We start from the raw sequence: 21,105 nt of genomic DNA on the forward strand, positions 1-21,105 counted from the left end.
GACTTTTTTTGCACATTTATTTTCATTTTCAGCTTAGTTGGTGGAAAGTTTTAGCGATGGGGCGGGGGTCACTTCATCCCAGGAATACAAGTTTTTCTATGCTTTCCTGTTCCCATCACGACAGCAGAGCTGCGAGCAAGAGTGGGATACGTGGGATTTGGTGCCGGCACAGGCTCATAACAGATTTCCTTTCAAACCTGAATTTCACAGAATACTACAGTGCAAAAGAGGCCCTTCAGCCCATCAGCTCTGCACCAATGCTCTGACCTGCCCACCTAATCCCACTTGCCACGACTTGGCCTTGAATATTATGGCGCGTCACGTACTCATTTAGGTGTTTTTAAAAGGATGTCAGGCGACCTGCCTCCACCCCACTCCCAGGCAGCACATTCCAGACCTCAGTTGAGTTGGTGCCCCTGACTCTCCCCCCCCCTTGTTCGTACTCCATGGAGAGAGCAAACCTGGGCTCCAGAGTGAGCCATTAGTTCCCAGACTTCCCAACATCTCAAACCAACTTATCCAGGATTCCGCTGCGTTTAATTAATTGTCATTTACGTGGACTTCTTTGTAAAAACATGAAAGAAAATTTTCAAAGAGACACAAAACGAGGCCGTTCCTTTATTTTAAAAATTATTTAATTCATTTTTTTAAATTCATTTGCGGGACATGGGCATGGCTGGCTGGCCAGCATTTATCGCCCGTTCCGAGTTGTCCTTGAGAAGAAGTGCCTTCTTTAAACACTGATACAACTGAGTGGCTTGCTGGGCCATTTCTGAGGGCAGTGAAGAGTCAATCACATTGTTGTGCCATTGGAGTCACATGTAGGCCAGACCAGGTAAGGTCAGCAGATTTCCTTCTCTAAAGAAGCTAAGTGAGCCCAGATGAGTTTTTCCGACAATCAACAATGGTTTCATGGTCGTCAGTAGATTCTTCATTCCAGGTATTTTTTATTGAATTCAAATTTCACTGTCTGCTGTGGCGGGATTCGAACCTGGGACCCCAACACGTTGGCCGAGTTTCTGGATTAATAGTCTAGTGATAATAGCACTACGCCTCTCTTAATATTAGAAGATTCAGTGAGAGGTACTTTTCCTTTAGACATCAGGGAATGCAGTGATATATAATCTAATCCTGGAGTCAAACTGGGAACGTCAACAACCTCTACGCACTCTATTCCTTCTTTCAGATACCTGAAGAGGGATATGGACTGCGTAGAAGCAACATGCCTTTAGAAGGGTGTCATCTGTCAGCACAGGCTTCGGTGGGCCGAAGGGCCTGTTCCTGTTTTGAACTGTCCCTTGTTCCTTATCTCTTGCCTTTTGAAGATAGGTAATTCAAATACAGTTTCTTGACAATCAACCATTCTTTGCCTGGACTGTGAATTTGGACAACCATTTCCAATTCAGTCCTAATCTGGGAACTGCACAAGTGCATCCTAAAGCACTGGCCATTGGACAAGGAGTCAGGAGAAAGTAGTGGTGATTGGACAGTGGTGATGGCCCAGTGGTATTATCGCTGGACTATTAATCCAGAAACTCAGCTAATGTTCTGGGGTCTTGGGTTTGTTTCCCTCCAAGGATCTGGAATTAAGAGTCTACTGATGACCGTGAAACCACTGTCGATTGTCGGAGAAACCATCTGCTTCACTAATGTCCTTTAGGGAAGGAAGTCTGCCAAGCTGACCTGGTCTGGCCTACATGTGACTCCAGAGCCACAGCAATGTGGTTGACTCTCAACTGCCTTCAGGCAATTGGGGATCGGTGATAAATGCTGGCCAGCCAGCGACGATCACGTCCCACAGATGAATTTTAAAATAGGAGAAAGTATTAACAATTGGAAAGGGGTCAGGAATAAAACCTCCGCAGCTGGACGCTGTTAGCAAATGTCACTCATCTCAAGATGAGGTCAAGTTATCTCTACACAGCGGGACATGGCTGGCTGGGTGAGTAATACATGAGATTTGGCACAGGCATAGGCATGGGCTTGTGACCAAGATTTCTTTACGAACCCGATCTTGCCTCAGTTGAGAGTCGGGGCACCTGACTCCCCCTCTTCCATCCCCAGTCGGAGAGTGTAAATGTGGCTCCAGAGTGAGCCATTAGTTCTCAGATTTTCCTATATTTTAAATTAACTTAACCAGGATTCTGTTGTGTTGGATTAAATGTCATTTACGTGGATTTCTTTGTAAAACATAAAAGGAAAAGAGAGACAGAGCAAGGCTGGCCAGCATTTATTGCCCGTTGCTAGCTGCCCTTGTTCAGAGGGCAGCTGAGAGTCAACCACATTGCTACGGCTCTGGAGTCACATGTAGGCCAGAGCAGGTAAGGACAGCAGATTTCCTTCTCTAAAGGGATTTCGGTGAACCAGATGGGTTTTTACGACAATCGACAATGGCTTCACGGGTCATCAGTAGATTCTTAATGCCAGACATTATTTTATTATCTGAATTCAAATTCCACCGTCTGCCGTGGCAGGATTCGAACCCGGCTCCCCAAAACGTTGGCTGAGTTTCTAGATTAGCGACAGTACCACTAGGCCATCACCAAAGCTTGGAAAGGCAACACTATTCCGTACGATGGTCGCCACCATCCACCGAGGCACTGGGCAAGTTCATGAGCAAATTACTGGTCCCACGATAGTGACACTACGCCACTGCCTCTCGGCTGTACAGGTCTCTCCATCCTGCTCGCTTGAGCCACTTGAGGTTGTTGCTGCAACGAGGAATGAAACGTCACCCTGCCGCACTCGAGAGAAAATCCATTTTTAAAGGAGTTTATTGGGAACGCAATTGGGTGTTTGTAACCTCCACCTAGCCGAGCAAATGATTAAAAATGAGCGTCTCCCCCACCCTCTCACACGGATAAAGAGGGTGAGTAATTGAACTGTGCAGACCAGAGGTCCCAGCTTCGATTACCTGATCTGGCTGACCCTGACTGAGACAGCACAGGGAGAAGGGATGGGGAATAGTTCAGAAAATGTCTTTAAACCATCAAATTGGTTCATCATTAAAAAAGAATGAAGTGGTTATTGTGTTTTTTTTTACAGAAAAAAAGCAAATTCTGATCACCGGCAGCTAACACAGAACCATTACTAGCAGACGCGCTGCCTTTGATTATTCAATTACAAATTTATGCTACAGATCAGAGCTTGGGCACGTTTAGTGTCTGGATCGCATGGCCACACTCATCCACCCCTGGAGCCACCGATACATTATTTGGTTCTCAGATATCAAAAGAAGCCAAAATATTAAAAAAAACCTCCCTCGAGCAAAAACAAGGTCGTGAGGAGAGGGGAACACGAGGTAGTACTTTGACAATCTGGTCGCCCTGCTGACCACGCTAAGGTTCCAGTCTGTGGAGCGCGGCAGGTGGATGGCAGTTATACCAAGGGTGAACGCAGCATCGGATCCCTTCACCCGCGTCAGCGGATTTGAGTCAACTCCCATTTCCCATCTCCGAAAAGGTACAGCATGGAATCATGATGCTGTCCGGGGAAGGAGAGAGAGAGAGAGGAAGAAAAAACAAACATTAATTCATACATTGAAATTTAAGGTGGTAATTTTTCTCTCTCTTGGAACACATGCTGCCGAGAAACAGCAAATTAAAAAGATGATCATTTTCCCCTCACGGCACTGGCCCCAACGTCAAGACTGCTGACTCTCGATGAGGGCCAAGATTCGCTGGCGTCAACCCACCGTCAGTGCACACCAGTGCCTGGACAACAAAGACCCTGGGGCAACTCATGTACTAGTTATTCATCTGTTTCTAATGGGTGTCACTGGTTCAAATCCCCAGCATACTCAACCCTCCCCTGCCAGCCCAGGGCAGCAGCGCGGGGAACTGTGGTGACCTGACCACTGGATGGGATTAACCAATTCAGGGCTTACCAGGGACTGAACCCACGACCTCCCTGATCTGTACGCACCCAAAAAGTTTCCCTCATTTCCTGCCTTGGGGGTCGGCGGGGGGGGGGATGTGGAATATATTAGTTTAAAAAGAGTTGTAACGTCATCACAGGGGGGTTGAGGTGGAGGAGAACCATGGAGCTGGGCTGCCAGCGAGAACTGAATGAAGTTGATCCACGAAACAGCCCAGTCTCTGCTCATCCATCCATCCAGCGTCCTCACAGACCCTCCCATAGAGGCAAACCAACTTCTCAACCCTAAGACTCACGAGTAGAGGTAGACCATTCTGCCCATCGAGTCTGCTCCACCATTCAATAATGACTGCTCTGATATGAAAATTTTCAACTCCACTTTCCCACCTTTTCCCTATAACCCTCGATTCCCATACTCATTAAAAAATGTCTATCTCAGCCTTGAACATATTTAATGACCCAGCTTCTACAGCCCTCTGTGGTAAAGAATTCTACATTTTCACTACCCTCGAAGACGTAGTTCATCTGTTTTAAATGGGTGGCATCTTGCTCTAGGATTATGCCGTCTGGTCCTAGACCCTCCCATAGAGGCAAATAAACTTCGCAACACCCTCTCAAGCCTCCTGAGAATCCTATATATCTCAATAAGGTCACCAATAAAGGCGGCATAGTGGTCAGCACTGCTGCCTGTCAGTGCTGGGGACCCAGGTTCCATTCCGGCCTCAGGTGGCTGTCTATGTGGAGTTTGTACATTCTCCCTGTGTCTGCGTGGATTTCCTCTGGTTTCCTTCCTCACTCCAAAGATGTGCAGGTGAGGCAGATTAGCCATGCTAAATTGATCCTTAGTGTCCCAATATGTGTAGGTTAGGGGGATAAGCGGGGTAAATACTTAAAGGTATGGTGAACAGGTCTGGGTGGGATTGTTCCTTAGTGTGAATGGGATTTTGTGGAGATACAAGGATAGGGCCTGGGTGGGACTGTTGTCGGTGCAGACTCAATGGGCTGAATGGCCTCCTTCTGCACTGTAGGGATTCTATGATTCAACTCTCATTCTTCTAAATTCCAATGAGTACAGGCCCAACCTACTCAACCTCTCCTCGTAAGAAAATCTTTAAGAACATAAGAAATAGGAGCAGGAGTAGGCCATCTAGCCCTTCGAGCCTGCCCCGCCATTCAATAAGATCATGGCTGATCTGTTGTGGCTCTGTTCCACATTGCCGCCCTCTCCCCATAACCCTTAATCCCCTCTCTTATCAAAAACCCATCAACCCGCGTCTTAAAAATATTTAGCGAGGCAGCCTCCACCACCTCAACGGGCAGAGAATTCCAGAGATTCACCACCCTTTGAGTGAAGAAGTTCTTCCTCAACTCCGTTCTAAACCGCTCCCCCTTTATCTTGAGGCTGTGCCCCCTAGTCCTACTGTCCTTTCTGAGCGGGAAGAGTCTCTCCACCTCTATCCTATCCATCCCATTCATCATCATATACGTCTCAATGAGATCTCCCCTCATTCTTCTAAACTCACTCCATAAACTTTCCATACTCAGGATCGACCTAGTGAACCTTCACTAGACTGCCTCCAATGTCAGAATATTTTTCTCCACGTAAACTGCTGGAATCGCTCCCTAAATGACACAGTAACTCACGGGTTCGATGAAAAGGTTAGAGTCTCTCTGTGAAGCAGAATAATGTTTCCCCCCCCTACCTTCTCCAGGCTGCTGCGGTGACCCACACTGATGACGGTCATCTCCAGCTGTTTACAGGTGTGGTACAGCTCTGCTTCCGCCTCCTCGGTCAGTGCGCTTGTAGCTTCATCCAACACTGGGAAGAGAAGACAGGAATTGGGAATCAGGAGGTTGCAAGTTTCATTCATAGCGGGATTTGTGGAAGGGAGCTGGGCTGGATGGAGACTGGGAGAAATGAGAAGTGATCGTATGGAAACGTACAAAATTCTTTGAGGCGCTTTGGCAGGGCTGATGTTGAGAAAGCTTTTTCTCCTGGGTGGAGAGTGTACATAGCCTCAGAATAAGAGGGACACCATTTTAGACTGAGATGAGGAGAAATTCACTCACTCAAGAAGGTTGTGAATCATTGGGGTTCTCCAGAGACTGTGAATTCTCAGCCAATGAGTATGTGCAAGGCTGAGAACAGAAGATTCTTGAACATTGATGGAATGGGGAAATGGGCTAGGGGTGGAAAGTAGAATTGAGACAGACGATCAGCTGAATGACAGAGCTTGTAAAGCTGAATGATCAACTCCTCTTGCTTATGTCACTCTGAAGCAGCTTCTGTGGGGAAGGCTGGCGAACACAAACCTGCATATTTTGGCTGGTGATAGAAGAGCCTAGTGAAGGAGAGTCTCTGCATTTCTCCTGGAGACAGGACATCATACCTGGAGAGCAATGCACACAGACAGGTCAATCAGATCCTAACAGTTTGTCCGCTAACCACTGCAGAAGGAAGTAGAGGAGATTTTTCAGACCAAATTGTTGCAGGGTGTTGGGTACAACTTACACAACTCGCACAACCAACCTAATCCTCACTCAGTCTCCTGAAGGAGGCGAGGAAGTGCAGCAACGGCCTCCAGATTGATGAATCATTGTGAAATCTCGACTAAGATTAAGGAAATTTGGCACGTCAGCTATGACTCACACCAACTTTTACAGATGCACCACAGAATACATTCTTTCTATTTGTACCACAGCTTGGTATGGCTCCTGCTCTGCCCAAGACCGCAAGGAACTACAAAAGATCGTGAATGGAGCCCAATCCATCACGCAAACCAACCTCCCATCCATTCACTCTGTCTACACTTCCCGCTGCCTAGGCAAAGCATCCAGCATAATTAAGGGCCCCACACATGCCGGACATTCTCTCTTCCACCTTCTTCCATCGGGAAAAAGATACAAAAGTCTGAGGTCACGGTCCAACCGACTCAAGAACAGCTTCTTCCCTGCTGCCATCAGACTTTTGGATGGGCCTACCTTATATTAAGTTGATCTTACTCTACGCCCCAGCTATGACTGTAACACTACATTCTGCACTCTCTCCTTTCCTTCTCTATGAGCAGTATGCTTTGTCTATATAGCGTGCTAGAAACAATACTTTTCACTGTAAATACATGTGACAATAAGTCAAATCAAAATTGTCCCATACTTTTGAGATGATTGAGCAAAAATTCCAAACAACTCCGGCAATTCAGTTCTAACCAGCAATATTACACAAGACTTTTTTCTCCATAATATCAGCGTCCCAACAAAGGTGTTGAAGGTCTATCCAGTAAATGACATGCCAGTGGGGTAGCAGCTCACTCTCCAGCCGGGTTAACTGAGAGCCAGGCTGCTACAATTAGCATCCAGAGCTTGGATCAAGGGGAAAATAAGCTACAATTTCTGCTCTTGGTCAGTAGCCAACAACATGTGCTTAGAGTCTGGGCATTGGGTGATTCATGGTAGCAAGCTTGCTGGCACTCACTGTAAGCCGAGGCTTAACTGGCACAGGCTTGGAGGGCCGAAGGGCCTGTTCCTGTGCTGTTCTTTTGTTCATTCGCGAGTAATAAATTGGTTGGTTTCATGCCTCAAGGAGCTGACTGGCGCTAACCCTAAGAGGAAGCTGTGACTCTCTCCAGAGGTTTATTCATGCCCACCTTGAACTGGGTAGAATATTTGATCTGTTCCTGTACTCATAGAGGATCACAGAATCCCTGCAGTCCAGAAGGAGGCCATTCAGCCCATCGAGTCTGCACCAACCACAATCCCTCCCAGGCCCTATCCCCATAACCCTACTTATTTACCCTACCAACCTCCTAATATTATGAGGTAATTTACCCTGGCCAATCAACCTAACCCGCACATCTTTGGACCGTGAGAAGAAACCGGAGTACCCGGAGGAAACCCTCGCAGACAGGGGAGAATGTGCAAACTCCACACAGACAGTGACCCAAGCCGGGAATCAAACCCAGGTCCTTGGCGTTGTGAAGCAGCAGTGCTAACCACTGTGCCGCCTTACTCCTTCCTAAACAATTCTTACCAGATATGCACCCCACCCCCACCCACCTTTAGAAAGGATCCAGGTGACAATGAATATTGCTACTTATTATCTGTAAGTGGGACTAACATTTTTCCAATTTACAGTCTTATATGAGGTGTGCATTCTGTTGGTATTCCTCTGATCAGGATTTATCATGGTTTCTAGTAGTGGGAGAGACTGGGATCCGAGGGCACAGCCTCAGTGTAAAGGGTTGACCCTTTAGAAGTGAGACGAATAGGTATTTCTTCAGCCAGAGGGTGGTAAATCCACGAAACTCATTGCCACAGAAGGAGGCCAAGTCATCGAGTATATTTAAGACAGAAATAGATATGTTATTGACTGGTAAGGAGATAAAAGATTATGGGGAAAAGGTGGGAGAATGGGGATGAGAAACATATGTTGTCAGACTTCTTACTGTGTTTACCCCAGTCCAACGCCGGCATCTCCACACCAATGATCAAAGCCATTTTCCTGATGAGTGTTCTAACAAAACCCATACAGACTCTCTTTCCATTACCCTTTATTTGTCAAAATTAAACGTATTTACCGCTTTAGAATTTAGGCAACTTCCCATTTATAAGTTGGTTATTTTGTGTGCTCAATCTATCAATTAAATGTCAGAAACTGTAATGCTTAAGCATAACCAATCACTTTAATTTAAAAGTTAACAGTGGGAAAATCTGAATGAGCCATACTCTTCAAGTCTCAATTATCACTAGGTTGTGATAAACAATCTTGGAGTCTTGAAGCTGCTAGACTTGTTATTCATAAGCCAACTATTTAAAACAAAACACAAAAAAAATTCGGCTTGGAGTCAAATCAATTATTTGGTCTCAAAATCTGTCAAATCAAAAAACAAAAACAAAAGTAAAATTTACAACCTCCAATGTATATAATTTTTTGATTGCCAAATTAGGAATCGACCGGACCTCGGTGAGCACATTTGGAATACTGTGTTCAGTTCTGGTCACGTCACTATAAGAAGGATGTGGAAGCACTGGAGAGAGTCAGAGCAGACTTACCAGGATTCTGCCTGGTTTGGAGGGTAGGTCTTATGAGGAAAGGTTAAGGGAGCTGGGGCTTTTCTCTTTAGAGCAGAGGAGGACGAGAGGCGACTTAGTAGAGGTTTATAAGATAATGAAGGGGGATCGATAGAATGGACATGCAAAGACTATTTCCTTGGGTGGATGTAACTGTTACTAGGAGGCATAATTATAAGGTTCATGGTGGGAGATATAGGAGGGATGTCTGAGGTAGATTCTTCACTCAGAGAGTGGTTGGGGTGTGGAATAGACTGCCTGCTGTGATAGTGGAGTCAGACACTTTAGGAACTTTCAAGCGGTTATTGGATAGGCACATGGAGCACACCAGAATGATAGGGAGTGGGATAGCTTGATCTTGGGTTTGGGCATAGCTCGGCACAACACTGAGGGCCAAAGGGCCTGTACTGTGCTGTATTGTTCTATATCAGCCATGATTGAATGGTGAAGTAGACTCGATGGGCTGAATGGCCTAATTCTGCTCCTATATCTCACAGTCTTATTTAAATAACCCACGGGTCCCATGCCCATAAGTATTTCAGCTTCTAGAACATTTCATGACTTATTTCTTTGTTTCAGGCAGAATGAAGTATGTGGACGTTGCCAAAAGAACAAGAATCTGCGCGTGGATTTGTTTTTAAACTTGGCAGTCAGAAACTCAAAAGCAGAATCTCCAAATAAGACTTAGTGTCTCACCAATTCCAATTCACTCTCTCATCCAGCCCTCCAGTCCTCTTCAGGAGTGACACCTTAAAGCAAGAAAAACAGGATCAGTTCCACTGTAACCGCCCAGGTGTCCTAGACGCTGGCCGGGTGAGTAAAAGTTCAGGGACTACAGCCGCTTTGCCAAGTCCTCTGGTTGGGCTGGGCCCAGAAGGCACATGGCTCCTGCCAGGAGAGCCAGCTATCTCCCAGCTCCAGCAGAGAGCCAGAAACATCGGAGCAGAAGATGCCGGAAATACTCAGCATCTGCGGAGAGAGAAGAGTTCTGATAAAAGGTCATCAATCTGAAAAATTGGCTGCCTCTGAGATACGTTCAGGTGGTTCCTTATTTTATGTAAACGTTTGTGATCAGCATTACAGATAAGGAACAGGGGAGTGAGACTAGTCGGATAGCCAGATACCAGCAGAGACACAATGAGCTAAATCTTCTTTTCATTTTCTTAGGTGGCCCTTGAAGTTGTGAATGATTAGTTTCCACATCAATAGTGAGTTCTCCAGGGCGGCACAGTGGGTTAGCGCTGCTGCCTCACAGCTCCAGGCACCCGGGTTTGATTCCCAGCTTGGGTCACTGTCTGTATGGAGTTTGCATGTTCTCCCTACATTGCATGGGTTTCCTCTAGGTGCTCTGTTCTCCTCCCAAAGTCCAAAGATGTGCGCGTTAGGTGCTAGGTCATGCTAAATTGCTCCTCAGTGTAGGTTAGGGGGATTTGCAGGATGAATGTGTGGGATTACGGGGATAGGGCTGGGTGGGATTGTTGTCAGTGCAGACTTGATGGGCTGAATGACCTCCTTCTGTACTGTAGGTTTTAGAATAGAATAGAATAGAGTCCTGCAGAGCAGAAGGAAGCCATTTGGCCCATCAAGTCTGCACTGACCACAATCCTACCCAGGCCCTATCCCCATAATTCTATGCATTTACCCTAGCTAGTCCCCCTGACACTAACAGATAATTTAGCTTGGCCAATCCACCTAACCTGCACATGTTTGGACTTTGGAAGGAAATACGGGGAGTTGTGCAAACTCCACACAGGGACCCAAGCTGGGAGTTGAACCTGATCCCTGGCACTGTGAGGCAACAGTGCTAACCAATATGCCATCACGCCACCCAAAATTTTATCTATTAGTCACAAGTAAGGCTTACATTAACACTGCAATGGAGTTACTGTGAAATTTCCCTTGTTGCCACAGTCCGACGCCTGTTCGGATCAATGCACCTAATCAATATGTCTTTCAGAATGCGGGAGGAAACTCACGCAGACATGGGGAGAATGTGCAGATTCCATACAGACAGTGACCCAAGCTGGGAATCGAACACGGGTCCCTGGTGCAGTGAGGCAGCAGTGCTAACCACCGTGCCAGGCTTTTCTATGATTCTAGCTGACTGCCAACGTCTGTCGTAGGCGCGGCAGATGGTGGTTGTAGGAGCTGGTGGATGGGAGGTGGGTGAGGCGCCACGCGCTCCTCTCGCTGTCGGCGCTTGGCTTCAGCCCACTCTCGGCCATTGAACTCGAGATGTTCAGCTCCTTCCCGGATGCATTTCTTCCGCTCGCGGCAGTCTTGGGCCAGGGGTTCCCACCTGTTGGTCAGAACGTTACACCTTTTTGAAGGAGGCTTTCGGGGTTTTCCTTTGCCCTCCTGGGCTTCGCTCACCATGTCGAGGCTCCGAGTAGGGCTCTTGCTTCGAGAGTCCCGTCTCAGGCACGTGGACGACGCGTCCCTGTCCAGTGGAGCTGATCGAGTGTGGTCAGCGCTTTGATGCTGGGGATGTGAGTCTGAGCAAGAACACTGATGCTGATACGTCCATCCTGCCCATGGATTTGCGGGATCTTGCGGAGACAGTGCTGGTGGTTCTTCTCCAAGGTTCTGAGGTCCCTGCTGGACACAGTCCACCAGCCGGGAAATTTTTCTGTAGCTAGCGCAGTCGGACTTGTCATTTTTCTTGAAGCTGGTCACAGTTCTGTATCTCAGACCCCTGGCACGATTTCCTCCTCCCAGATAAGGGAAAATAGGCCATGTATTTGTGCCAGGAGTGCTGCTGTGCCATAGAATTCCTACTGTGCAGTAGGAGGCCATTTGGTCCATCGAGTCTGACCAACTCTCCAAAAAAAAAAGCACTCTACTTAGTCCATAACTAAGTAGCGTTTACAACTAACTCTAACCTATCCCCATAACTCCACATATTTCCCATGGTTAAGGTCTTTGGATTGTGGGAGGAAACCGGAGCACCCGGAGGAAACCCAGGCAGACACAGGGCGAGTCTGCAAACTTCGCACAGACAGTGACCCAAGCCGGGAATCGAACTCTGATCCCTGGCGCTGTGAGGCAGCAGTGCTAACCTATGTGCCGCTGTACTTCGGTGGGAATTCCATCTGCTCCTGCTGACTTCTTTAGCTACTGGATTGTCTTTTCTACCTGGTCCTGGTTGGGGTTGTGCTGTGATGGCGGTACGTAGCATGCTGCAGGCTGGAGTCGAGGGCGCTCACATCGAAGGCAGAGTTTTTGTTAAGGTGGTTGTCAAAGTGCTCCTTCCAGTGACTGCCTCCCTTTTCTTGATAAGCACTGCTCCGTTTTGGCCAGCAGTGGAGTGGGGCCTTGTGTGCTCGGACCATGTGTGATCTTGACTGTGCTACAGAAACCTCGGGCATCACGGTTGCCAGTTAACTGCTGGATTGCCTGCACTTTCTCCACCACCATCTGTTCTGCAGGTCATGGGCTTTTTTTTTTTGCTGGACCTCAGCCCACAGCTGCTTGTGGAGCTGCTCTCTTGTTCTCCAGTCGGGTTGCTGTTTCAGGTTCGGAAGTGTCTTGCCCTTGTGGCTCACTAGTTCCTGGATCTCTCAGTCATTCTCGTCAAACCAGGTTTGGTGTTTCCTGATCCAGTCACCAAGTATCGCTTCACAGTTTCTGATTACGGAGTCGTCGAGGGCAGGCCAGACACTGTGAACACTTTGCGCCCTTGGGTCACAGGGAGTTGTCACGTCAGCAGTGAAGCACTGATTAAATAAGACTCTCTTATCAGCTCGCATCTTATGTATACTTTTCTGAAATAGAGAAAGAACGGGGGATTGGGACTAATTGGACAGCTCAGAGTCAGCACAAATATAATGGGCCAAATGGTCTCCTCCTGTAGTGCGAAGGCAGAAAACAGAGAGACTATATCCATTAAACAACAAGGAATAAACTTCACACGAGGATTAGACAAACATAAATGATTATATTAGCTACATAAACACAATCAGAAACAGTTAAAACTCCACCAAATATACACTTAAATGCATCATCCAAATCTCTCCATGAGATTGCAGTCTGTAACTCACTCCCGGCTATCTGTTATTCTATATATAAACTAACTGAACTCCTCACTTAGATTCCAGGCTGTAACTCACTCCCCAGTAGACATTATTCTTTATATAAACTATCTGAACTCCTTGATTAGATTCCAGTCTGTAACCGTCTCCCTGGTAAATATTCTTTATATAAACTATCTGAGGCCCTCGATTAGATTGCAGTCTGTAGCTCATGACTGGGTATCCATTATTCTATATATAAACCAACAGTGTGCCTTGATAAGATTGCAGCCTGTAGCTCACTCCCAGGTATTCATTATTCTACACATAAACCACATGAACTCCTCGATTAAACTGCAGTCTGTAACTCACTCTCGGGTATCCGTTAATCTATCTGCACATTATCTGAACCCCTCGATTCAACTGCAATCTGTAACTCATCCCCAGGTATCCATTATTCTATTTACAAACTATCTGAACCCCTCGATTAGTTTCCAGTCTATAACTTACTCCCAAGTATCCATTATTCTACATGCAAACTATCTGAGTCCCTCGATTAGTTTCCAGTCTATAACTTACTCCCAAGTATCTATTATTCTATATGCAAACTATCTGAACTCCTCGATTAGTTTCCAGTCTATAACTTACTCCCAAGTATCCATTATTCTACATGCAAACTATCTGAGTCCCTCGATTAGTTTCCAGTCTATAACTTACTCCCAAGTATCCATTATTCTATACGCAAATCATCAATATGCCTTGATAAGATTGTAGTCTGCAACTCACTCCCGGGTATCCATCATTCTAAACTATCTGAACCCCTTGATTAGATTCTACTCTGTAACTCACTCCTGGTAAATATTATTCTTTACATAAACCATCTGAATTCCCACTAAATCTACTCAGGGTGGAAGTTAGCCTAAATAGAAACACAGATCCAAACTACAGGAGAGATACGCAACAATCTTTACTCCTGCTATGGATGTGAGATATACTGACACTTTAAGGAGCAGAACCGCACATTGCCTGAGGAGGCCATTGAGGCTCCTCTGGGTTCATCTCGAAAACTTTAACAACAATATCACACGCTGCTCTCTCTCATACCGCCACTGTTTTGTCAAATATTGATCCAGGCCCCTCACGATTCTCTCCATTTCCAGCAATAATCTGCTCTGTAGAAAACACATCCTCTCCTCGTAGTTAAATCTAATGCAATTAAATCTTTGTAAGGTCAAATCCCTGCTCTCCTGACAAATAAGTCAAACATTTTGTTTGGGTTCAAGGAGCCCTTGCCATGTTCCAGCAAAAAAAAAGTCACCTTGAAAAGAGAGTAAGCGGTGATAATACCCAAATAACCCCGAGAGGGAGGGGCTATGAAGGGATCTGAGCTCGAGAAGCAGCGATGTACTGGGAGGTGATGATGGAATAGCAAGTACAGGGTGATGAGTGAGCACGCAACGTGGGCAATTTGCCTCAGTGACTGGGGAGAATCTTGCTTTGCTTGTTTTTAGTCCAGTTGTAAGTGTGCGTGAAGAGGTTTCCCTGTAAACAGCTGGTGAACGAGTGCTGATTACTCACCAATCCGGTCACCGTTAAGAAACGGACAATTCTCTCATCGTCAGCCACACCTGAGAGACACAATTCAGTGGAGAGTCACGACCATTTCACCAACTCCACCAATAAACTGATGGGGATTTTAGGATTTTAAATGATGCAGAAAATGATACCTGTGATGGGGTAGATTTCCTTCAAAGGATAAATCACCTGTTTAAGAAAAAAACACAAAGGAAAGGGAAAGTCATGAATATTTTTACAGACTGCTTCTTGGAAAGCTCCTCCCTCGCTCTCTCTGCCTTGGGAATATCGTAGCTCCCCTCCCACTTCTCTCCTCTCTGCCATCTCAATGATTGTCCCCGCTCTCCCTGGCCACTGTCCCCCGCTCTCCCTGCCCACTGTCCCCCGCTCTCCCTGCCCACTGTCCCCCGCTCTCCCTGCCCACTGTCCCCCGCTCTCCCTGGCCACTGCCACCTCCCCCCCCCCTCAACTCTTCCTGCCCACTGCACCCGCTCTACCTGTGCACTGCACCCGCTCTCCCTGGCCACCACACCCGCTCTCCCTGCCCACCGTCCCCCCGCTCTCCCTGCCCACCGTCCCCCCGCTCTCCCTGCCCACTGCACCCATTTTTCCTCCTTCCCCAACTCTCTCAGTCAATCCCTCTATCTCTGGAACTCTGTTTTGCTTTCTCTGGAGTTCCCTCTCTCCCTCCGTGTCTAAGCACCCCCCCTCCTCCCTGTATTTAGTGTGGTCAGGTGGGTGAAGGGACGGGGGGGCAGGTTGACGATCAGGATGAATGTGACCAAGTCCTTTGCAGACATGGTGAATTCTGACTAAGACCAGTGGGGCCAAATGGCCTGTTTCCTTACTGTAATTTCCTTGGGTTTTCACTCAGTGAAGGTGACTGAAGTCTGTACGAGTGGAGATAAAAACAAAAACCTCCTGTGACAACTGATGAAGGTGACAGGGAGTCTGTAATGACTTTTCCACCCAGACGTGGGGAGAATATTCATTGTTATAAATATTCAACCTGACTCTCAGCCTTGGATTCCTTCCCTTATCCCCGACACTCCCCTTATCCCCCCCAACTCGTTAAACGCCCAAGCCCACCTCCCCTCCTACCCCACTCCAAACCCCATGCCCTATAACCCCTGACCCCACACCAATTCCACTTTGTTTCCCCTTCAGCCCCCCGCACCACCACCACCACCCCACCCCCCCAACAACACAAACCCACCTCCGTGTCCTCGGGCCCCCACCCCGTAACGCAGTATTTCACCTGTTCTCGGAGGGTTCCGTCCGTGAAATACGGCTTCTGGGGAAGGAAAAGAATTCCCCGGGGTCCGAAGGAAGTCAGCGTGCGGACAGACCCTGGGCAAACAAAGACGACGGCATTTCAACAGCTCGCCTCGTCAACTCCACAGCGATGCACACGACCCCGGAACCGGTGGCTTCAAGCAAATTCTAACGACGCGGCTGCAAGGCCAGTGTGTGGGTCTCCACGCTGCTGAGCCGGTGGCGCCGGCTGTAACGCTGCGTCTGCCTTTTCCTCCAATCTACGCGTAGATGGTCGTTGGGGTGGGCGGGGGGGGAGTCAGAGGAGCCGTCATTGCTTACTGGGCAGGGCCTGGAGGAGCTTGGGCAGTGAGGAAGCAATATCCTGCCTTGACAGAGCTATTTTTTAAATTCATTCGTGGGACGTGGGCATCGCTGGCTGGCCAGCATTTATTGCCCATCCCTAGTTGCCCTTACAGGGCAGTTGAGAATCAACCACATTTCTGTGGCTCTGGAGTCACATGCAGGCCAGACCAGATAAGGGCGGCAGATTTCCTTCCCTAAAGGACATTAGTGAACGGGATGGGTTTTTCCAACGATGGTTTCATGGACTTTTAATTCAAGATTTTGTGGAGGTGGGACCATGTGTTTCTCCGCTTGGAATGGCTTTGCACCGCCGGTCAAATCTTACCATGGGTCGTCTCCCACAGTCCGTTCAGGACCCGTAACAGGGTGGTCTTTCCCGAGCCCGTGTTGCCTGTTACCAAGAGGCTGTGCCCCGCGGTGACCTTCAGGGTTAGATTCCTCACCAATAACTCTTCGGAGGACAGGGCCGTAAAGGACACCTGCTCGAGGATAAAAGCCGTGTCAACGGATTCCATCTCCTCTCCTGAATCCAAACTGTCCCTGCAGAAGATCACAATGTTAATGTTGCATTTCACTGCCCCCCCCCCGCCCCCCCAATCCTGCACCTCAGACCCAAGTGTGTGTATCGAGGCGGTAACTCTTCACTGGTAGAGGGAAAACCAGACCATTGCCGCTCCTCCTCCAACATTCACAAGCCAACTCTCCAGTGAAATGACTGAATGACACCTCAGATGAAGATTTCTTTAATCCGATGGATATTTTGTTTGTTAATGGAAGGTATCTGTGGACCTCCAGTCAAGGGTGGTACCCACAGGGATTGAAGTAGCTCTCGGGGAAGACAATTTCAATCGCAAAAGCCAAACACATTAAATCACGGATTAATTCAACGCAGAAGACAGGCATTCGGCCCTTCACATCCCTGCTAGCTCTCTCCGTGAGGTCCCTTTATTCCCTTTCTGTGCACTCATTCACAGTTTTCTGTTTCAAATATTTACTCACGTCCCTCCTAATGTGGCACAGTGGTTAGCAGTGCTGCCTCACAGTGCCAGGGACACAGGTTCGATTCCCGGCTTGGGTCACTGTCTGTGTGGAGTTTGCACATTCTCCCCGTGTCTGCATGGGTTTGCTCCGGTTTCCTCCCACAGTCCAAAGTTGTGCAGGTTCAGTGGACTGACCATGGGAAATGTGTGGCGTTATGGGGATAGGGCGGCGGAGAGGGCTTGCATAAGATACTCAGTCAGAGAGTCAATGCAGACTCAATGCGCTGAATCGTCTGACGATGGGTCATCCAGACTTGAAACTCTATTCTCTCTCCACTGATGCTGTCAGAACTGCTGAGATTTTCCAGCATTTTCCGTTTTTGCTTCAGATTCAGCACCCGCGCAGTATTTTGCCTTTATCACCACGGCTCCTTGGTAAAACTTACTCGTCAAAACTCGACAATTCTTGGTGCGGAGAGTGTTTGCTTTTCCGATGCGAGTTGGAGAGTTTAAGGATTAATTCTTGCAGCTCTCCAATTCTGTCAGTAACACAAGAAAGAAACGGTGAGTGTCTGCGGAATAGGACTGCGAAACCTGACAGCCACTGACCAACATGATGAACCCTCACTATTCAAACTTTACATCAAGCACACCATCAGATAGCCCTTTATTCCAGGGCTACGTACGGCTCAGGGCACATACACGCTGTCTGGGTCAGCTTTCCTCATGCAGTGGTGGGCCCTCACCGCCTAGACGGGTCCGTCTAATGTCATTCCGAACATTAAAAGCCTGACGTAAACATGAAGGTTTGCACAGTGCCTAATAAGCACCTTCCAATCTGCATCTTGTGGCATGTTATCTAACTAGTGTACGTTGGACATCGCCAGATGCCACTTAACGTGAGCTGTGTAGCTCACTTCAGGACACAACGTGACCCACATACAGGTGGGTTCCGTGGGCAAACCTACACCACTTCCTTGTTCGGGAACTCTGACCATTATTACATTTTCCATTACAACCAAGCTTTTCTCACAAGCACTTAATAAGGGGCAATACACTGCTAATAATACATAACAATAAAAATATACATCACTGTTACAAATCGAACAAAAACTTTGGGAAAAAATGCTCCAAAATGAAGCTATCTCTGCACTCCGATAAACTGAAGCTTATGTTTAACCCTCAGCATCTAGACAGGCCCTGTTGCCCTCACTGTCTGGACGATCTGGGTAAAACCTGGGTTGTCTTTTCACGTGTCCCTCCAGTACAGGAAGTGCTAGACATGGGGAGGAAATCACAGCGTGGAAAAGTTTTTATTTCACTCCTGGATTGAACGCTGGGAAAGGATTAGATTTCCTCATTGGGCTGTGTACGTTCCCACCCTCCCCTCCCCTTCTCATTTCCATCACTCCCACTTATAACCTCCTCCTCCTCCTCCTTCATCCTCACCCATCTATCCTCACTCTCCTCCCCACCCTCACTCCTCCCTATCCTGACCCCTTCCCACCCTCACTGCTCCCCGCCCTCACCCCTTCCCACCCTCACTCCTCTCGTTCCTCCTTCCCCATCATTCTCCCCCTCCTTCCATTCTCACACTCTCCCCCACCCCTCTCCTCCTGGCGCACAGACACTGACCTGTGTGTGTAGCCCGCAAGGTCAGACACGGTTGTCGAGAGGTCGATGAGGCGGCTGAAGCAGTTGATCAGGTAAATGGACACAAAGGCGTTCTGTTAGGGGATGGAGAGGGAAAAGGTCAGAATCCCGCAGCTCCCGTTGGTCCGAAGGTGAGTTTCACACGTCCCCATTGCTGCTCTCTCCCCATTCCAAACAGGGTCTAGGTGGGATAACGGTGTTGCCAACCCTCCAGGATTGCCGCTAATCCCCATGGACACCGTAGGGAGCAAACCGGGCCCTTCCTTTTCATTTTCTTGGAACACTTTCCTCCACTGATTATAAAAATGTTGGTGAACAGAGAGGGAGAAAAGCTGCTGGCCCAGGAGACAGCAGAGCTGGTAAAACCTCTAGCAATGTGTCTGGGCAGAGTTGGCAACCTACCTGCCACCCACTGGACGTTCATTTGCCCGGATACCAGCAAAGGGCAAGGCAAAATGATGAACGGACCAGCCCAGCCCTTAATCACGCAGTAAACAGGAACGAAACCTGGGATGAACTGATAAGAGATGCTTTGGGGACTCCAGATCTCAGTACTGGGCACAGCCGTGTCCTGCACTGCCACCCAGTGGCATACTCTGCAATCACCACCATCAACTACAACTTCTACAGATGCACCATGGAAAGCTTGTATCACAGCTTGGTATGGGCTCCTGCTCTGCCGCAAAGAACTACAAAAGGTTGTGAATGCAGCCCAATCCATCATGCACACCAGCCTCCCATCCATTGGCTCTGTCTCGCTGCCTCAGCAAAGCAGCCAGCATAATTAGGAGCCCCCATGTACCCCAAACATTCTCTCTTCCACCTTCTTCCATCGGGAAAAAGATATAAAAGTCTCAGGTCACGTACCAACCGATACAAGAACTTTTGGATGGCTTTTGGATGGACTTATCTTGCATTAAGTTAATCTTTCTCTACGTCCTAACGATAAATTGTAACACTACATTCTGCACTCTCTCCTGTCCTTCTCTATGAACGGTATGCTATATCTGTATAGAAACAATACTTTTCACTGTATGCTAATACATGTGACAATAATAAAGCAAATCAAATCAAACCTCAGGGTGCCGAGTACAGAGCAGGCTCATTCGGAACAGGGGGCACACCCTGTTGAGCCTGTTCTGTTAGATCATGTATCTTTAACTGGATAATTCTGTCTAAAATATGACTCCCAGCTCAGCTGGAATTGGAGTCACTGCTTTCTTTAAATATTACAATATTCTATCACAGGATATCAAAGGCTGGGCCAGCATTTGTTGGCCATCCCTAATTGCCCCAGAGAAGGCGGTGATGGGCTGCCTTCCTGAACCGCTGCAGACCCCGAGGTGTAGGTACACCCACAGTGCTGTTAGGAGAGGGAGTTCCAGGATTTTGACCCAGCAACAGTGATGGAACAGCAATGGAACAGCGATACATTTCCAAACCAGGGTGGCGAGTGACTTTTTTTTTAAAAAGCCGATTTACTAGTGTCACAAGTAGGCTTACCTTAACACTGCAATGAAGTTACTGTGAAAATCCCCCAGTTTCCCCACACTGTCACCTGTTGGGATATACTGAGGGAAAACTTAACATGGCCAATCCATCTAACCAGCACATCTGACTGCAGTTTTGTTCCTACACCCTCCACTTTATTTCGTCCTGTATAGATGGTATAATTACTGTTAGTGGGGGTGGCTTATAAATTACTGTAAAAATTCTGACAACACCAGGTTTTAGTCCAACCTATTTATTTGATAATATACTCACAAGCTTTTGGGGTTAGTCCCTTCGCCAGTCCAACGCCAGCATACCCACATTATAAATTACTCCCAGAAGTGATTTTTTTTACTCTTCGCTTACAAGATATAAAAATATTGGATTGGGGAGTGGGGGGAGGGAGGACTGTTTCAATGAAAGTACTGATTAATCCAATTGGATAATGACGAGATATTCTCCTTCCCGATTGGCTGTGTGAAGGGAGTATGAAGGAGGATGGACCAATGGCAGAAGAGTATGCTATGGGGGTGCGAGGTCATTGGAACATTGGAATTAAGAGCCAATGTAGACAAATCCAGCCCTTCCAGCCCGCTCCGCCATTCAATCAGGCCATGGCTGATCTCTTCCTGGTCTCAAATCCTCCTCCCCATCTGTCCCCCATATCCCTCTTTATCTTAGAAATATGTCTGTCTTCTTCTTGAAACCATTCACGCGATGGAACCTCCGGCGGTACCTAATTGGTAGCTGGAAACTACCCCACACTTACTCCCAACTCTCCCCGCTGTGTTCAGACAGACTGTTCAACAGAGGGAAAGTGAATGGGTTCAGAG

At 47.6% G+C, this 21,105-nt stretch overlaps 1 protein-coding gene across 2 annotated transcripts in view; it reads right to left on the reverse strand.

Moving 5' to 3' along the window:
• Positions 1-2,215: 2,215 nt before the first annotated feature.
• The window catches only part of abcd4 (ATP-binding cassette, sub-family D (ALD), member 4), a 30,183-nt gene continuing 11,293 nt past the window's right edge, over positions 2,216-21,105 (reverse strand). For both annotated transcript variants that reach the window (XM_080202295.1, XM_080202294.1), the window contains 10 exons: positions 18,764-18,855; positions 17,575-17,667; positions 16,474-16,688; positions 15,787-15,878; positions 14,681-14,717; positions 14,532-14,581; positions 9,640-9,692; positions 6,190-6,266; positions 5,580-5,695; positions 2,216-3,483 (listed from right to left, as the gene is read on the reverse strand). In XM_080202295.1, the coding sequence (XP_080058421.1) occupies positions 3,421-3,483; positions 5,580-5,695; positions 6,190-6,266; positions 9,640-9,692; positions 14,532-14,581; positions 14,681-14,717; positions 15,787-15,878; positions 16,474-16,688; positions 17,575-17,667; positions 18,764-18,855 (888 nt within the window). In that variant the 3' untranslated portion in view covers positions 2,216-3,420. The remainder of the gene's footprint in view (positions 3,484-5,579; positions 5,696-6,189; positions 6,267-9,639; positions 9,693-14,531; positions 14,582-14,680; positions 14,718-15,786; positions 15,879-16,473; positions 16,689-17,574; positions 17,668-18,763; positions 18,856-21,105) is intronic.

Source organism: Carcharhinus amblyrhynchos, chromosome 14, assembly GCF_965287045.1.
Source record: "Carcharhinus amblyrhynchos chromosome 14, sCarAmb.v2.hapA, whole genome shotgun sequence".
Lineage (NCBI taxonomy): Eukaryota > Metazoa > Chordata > Chondrichthyes > Carcharhiniformes > Carcharhinidae > Carcharhinus > Carcharhinus amblyrhynchos.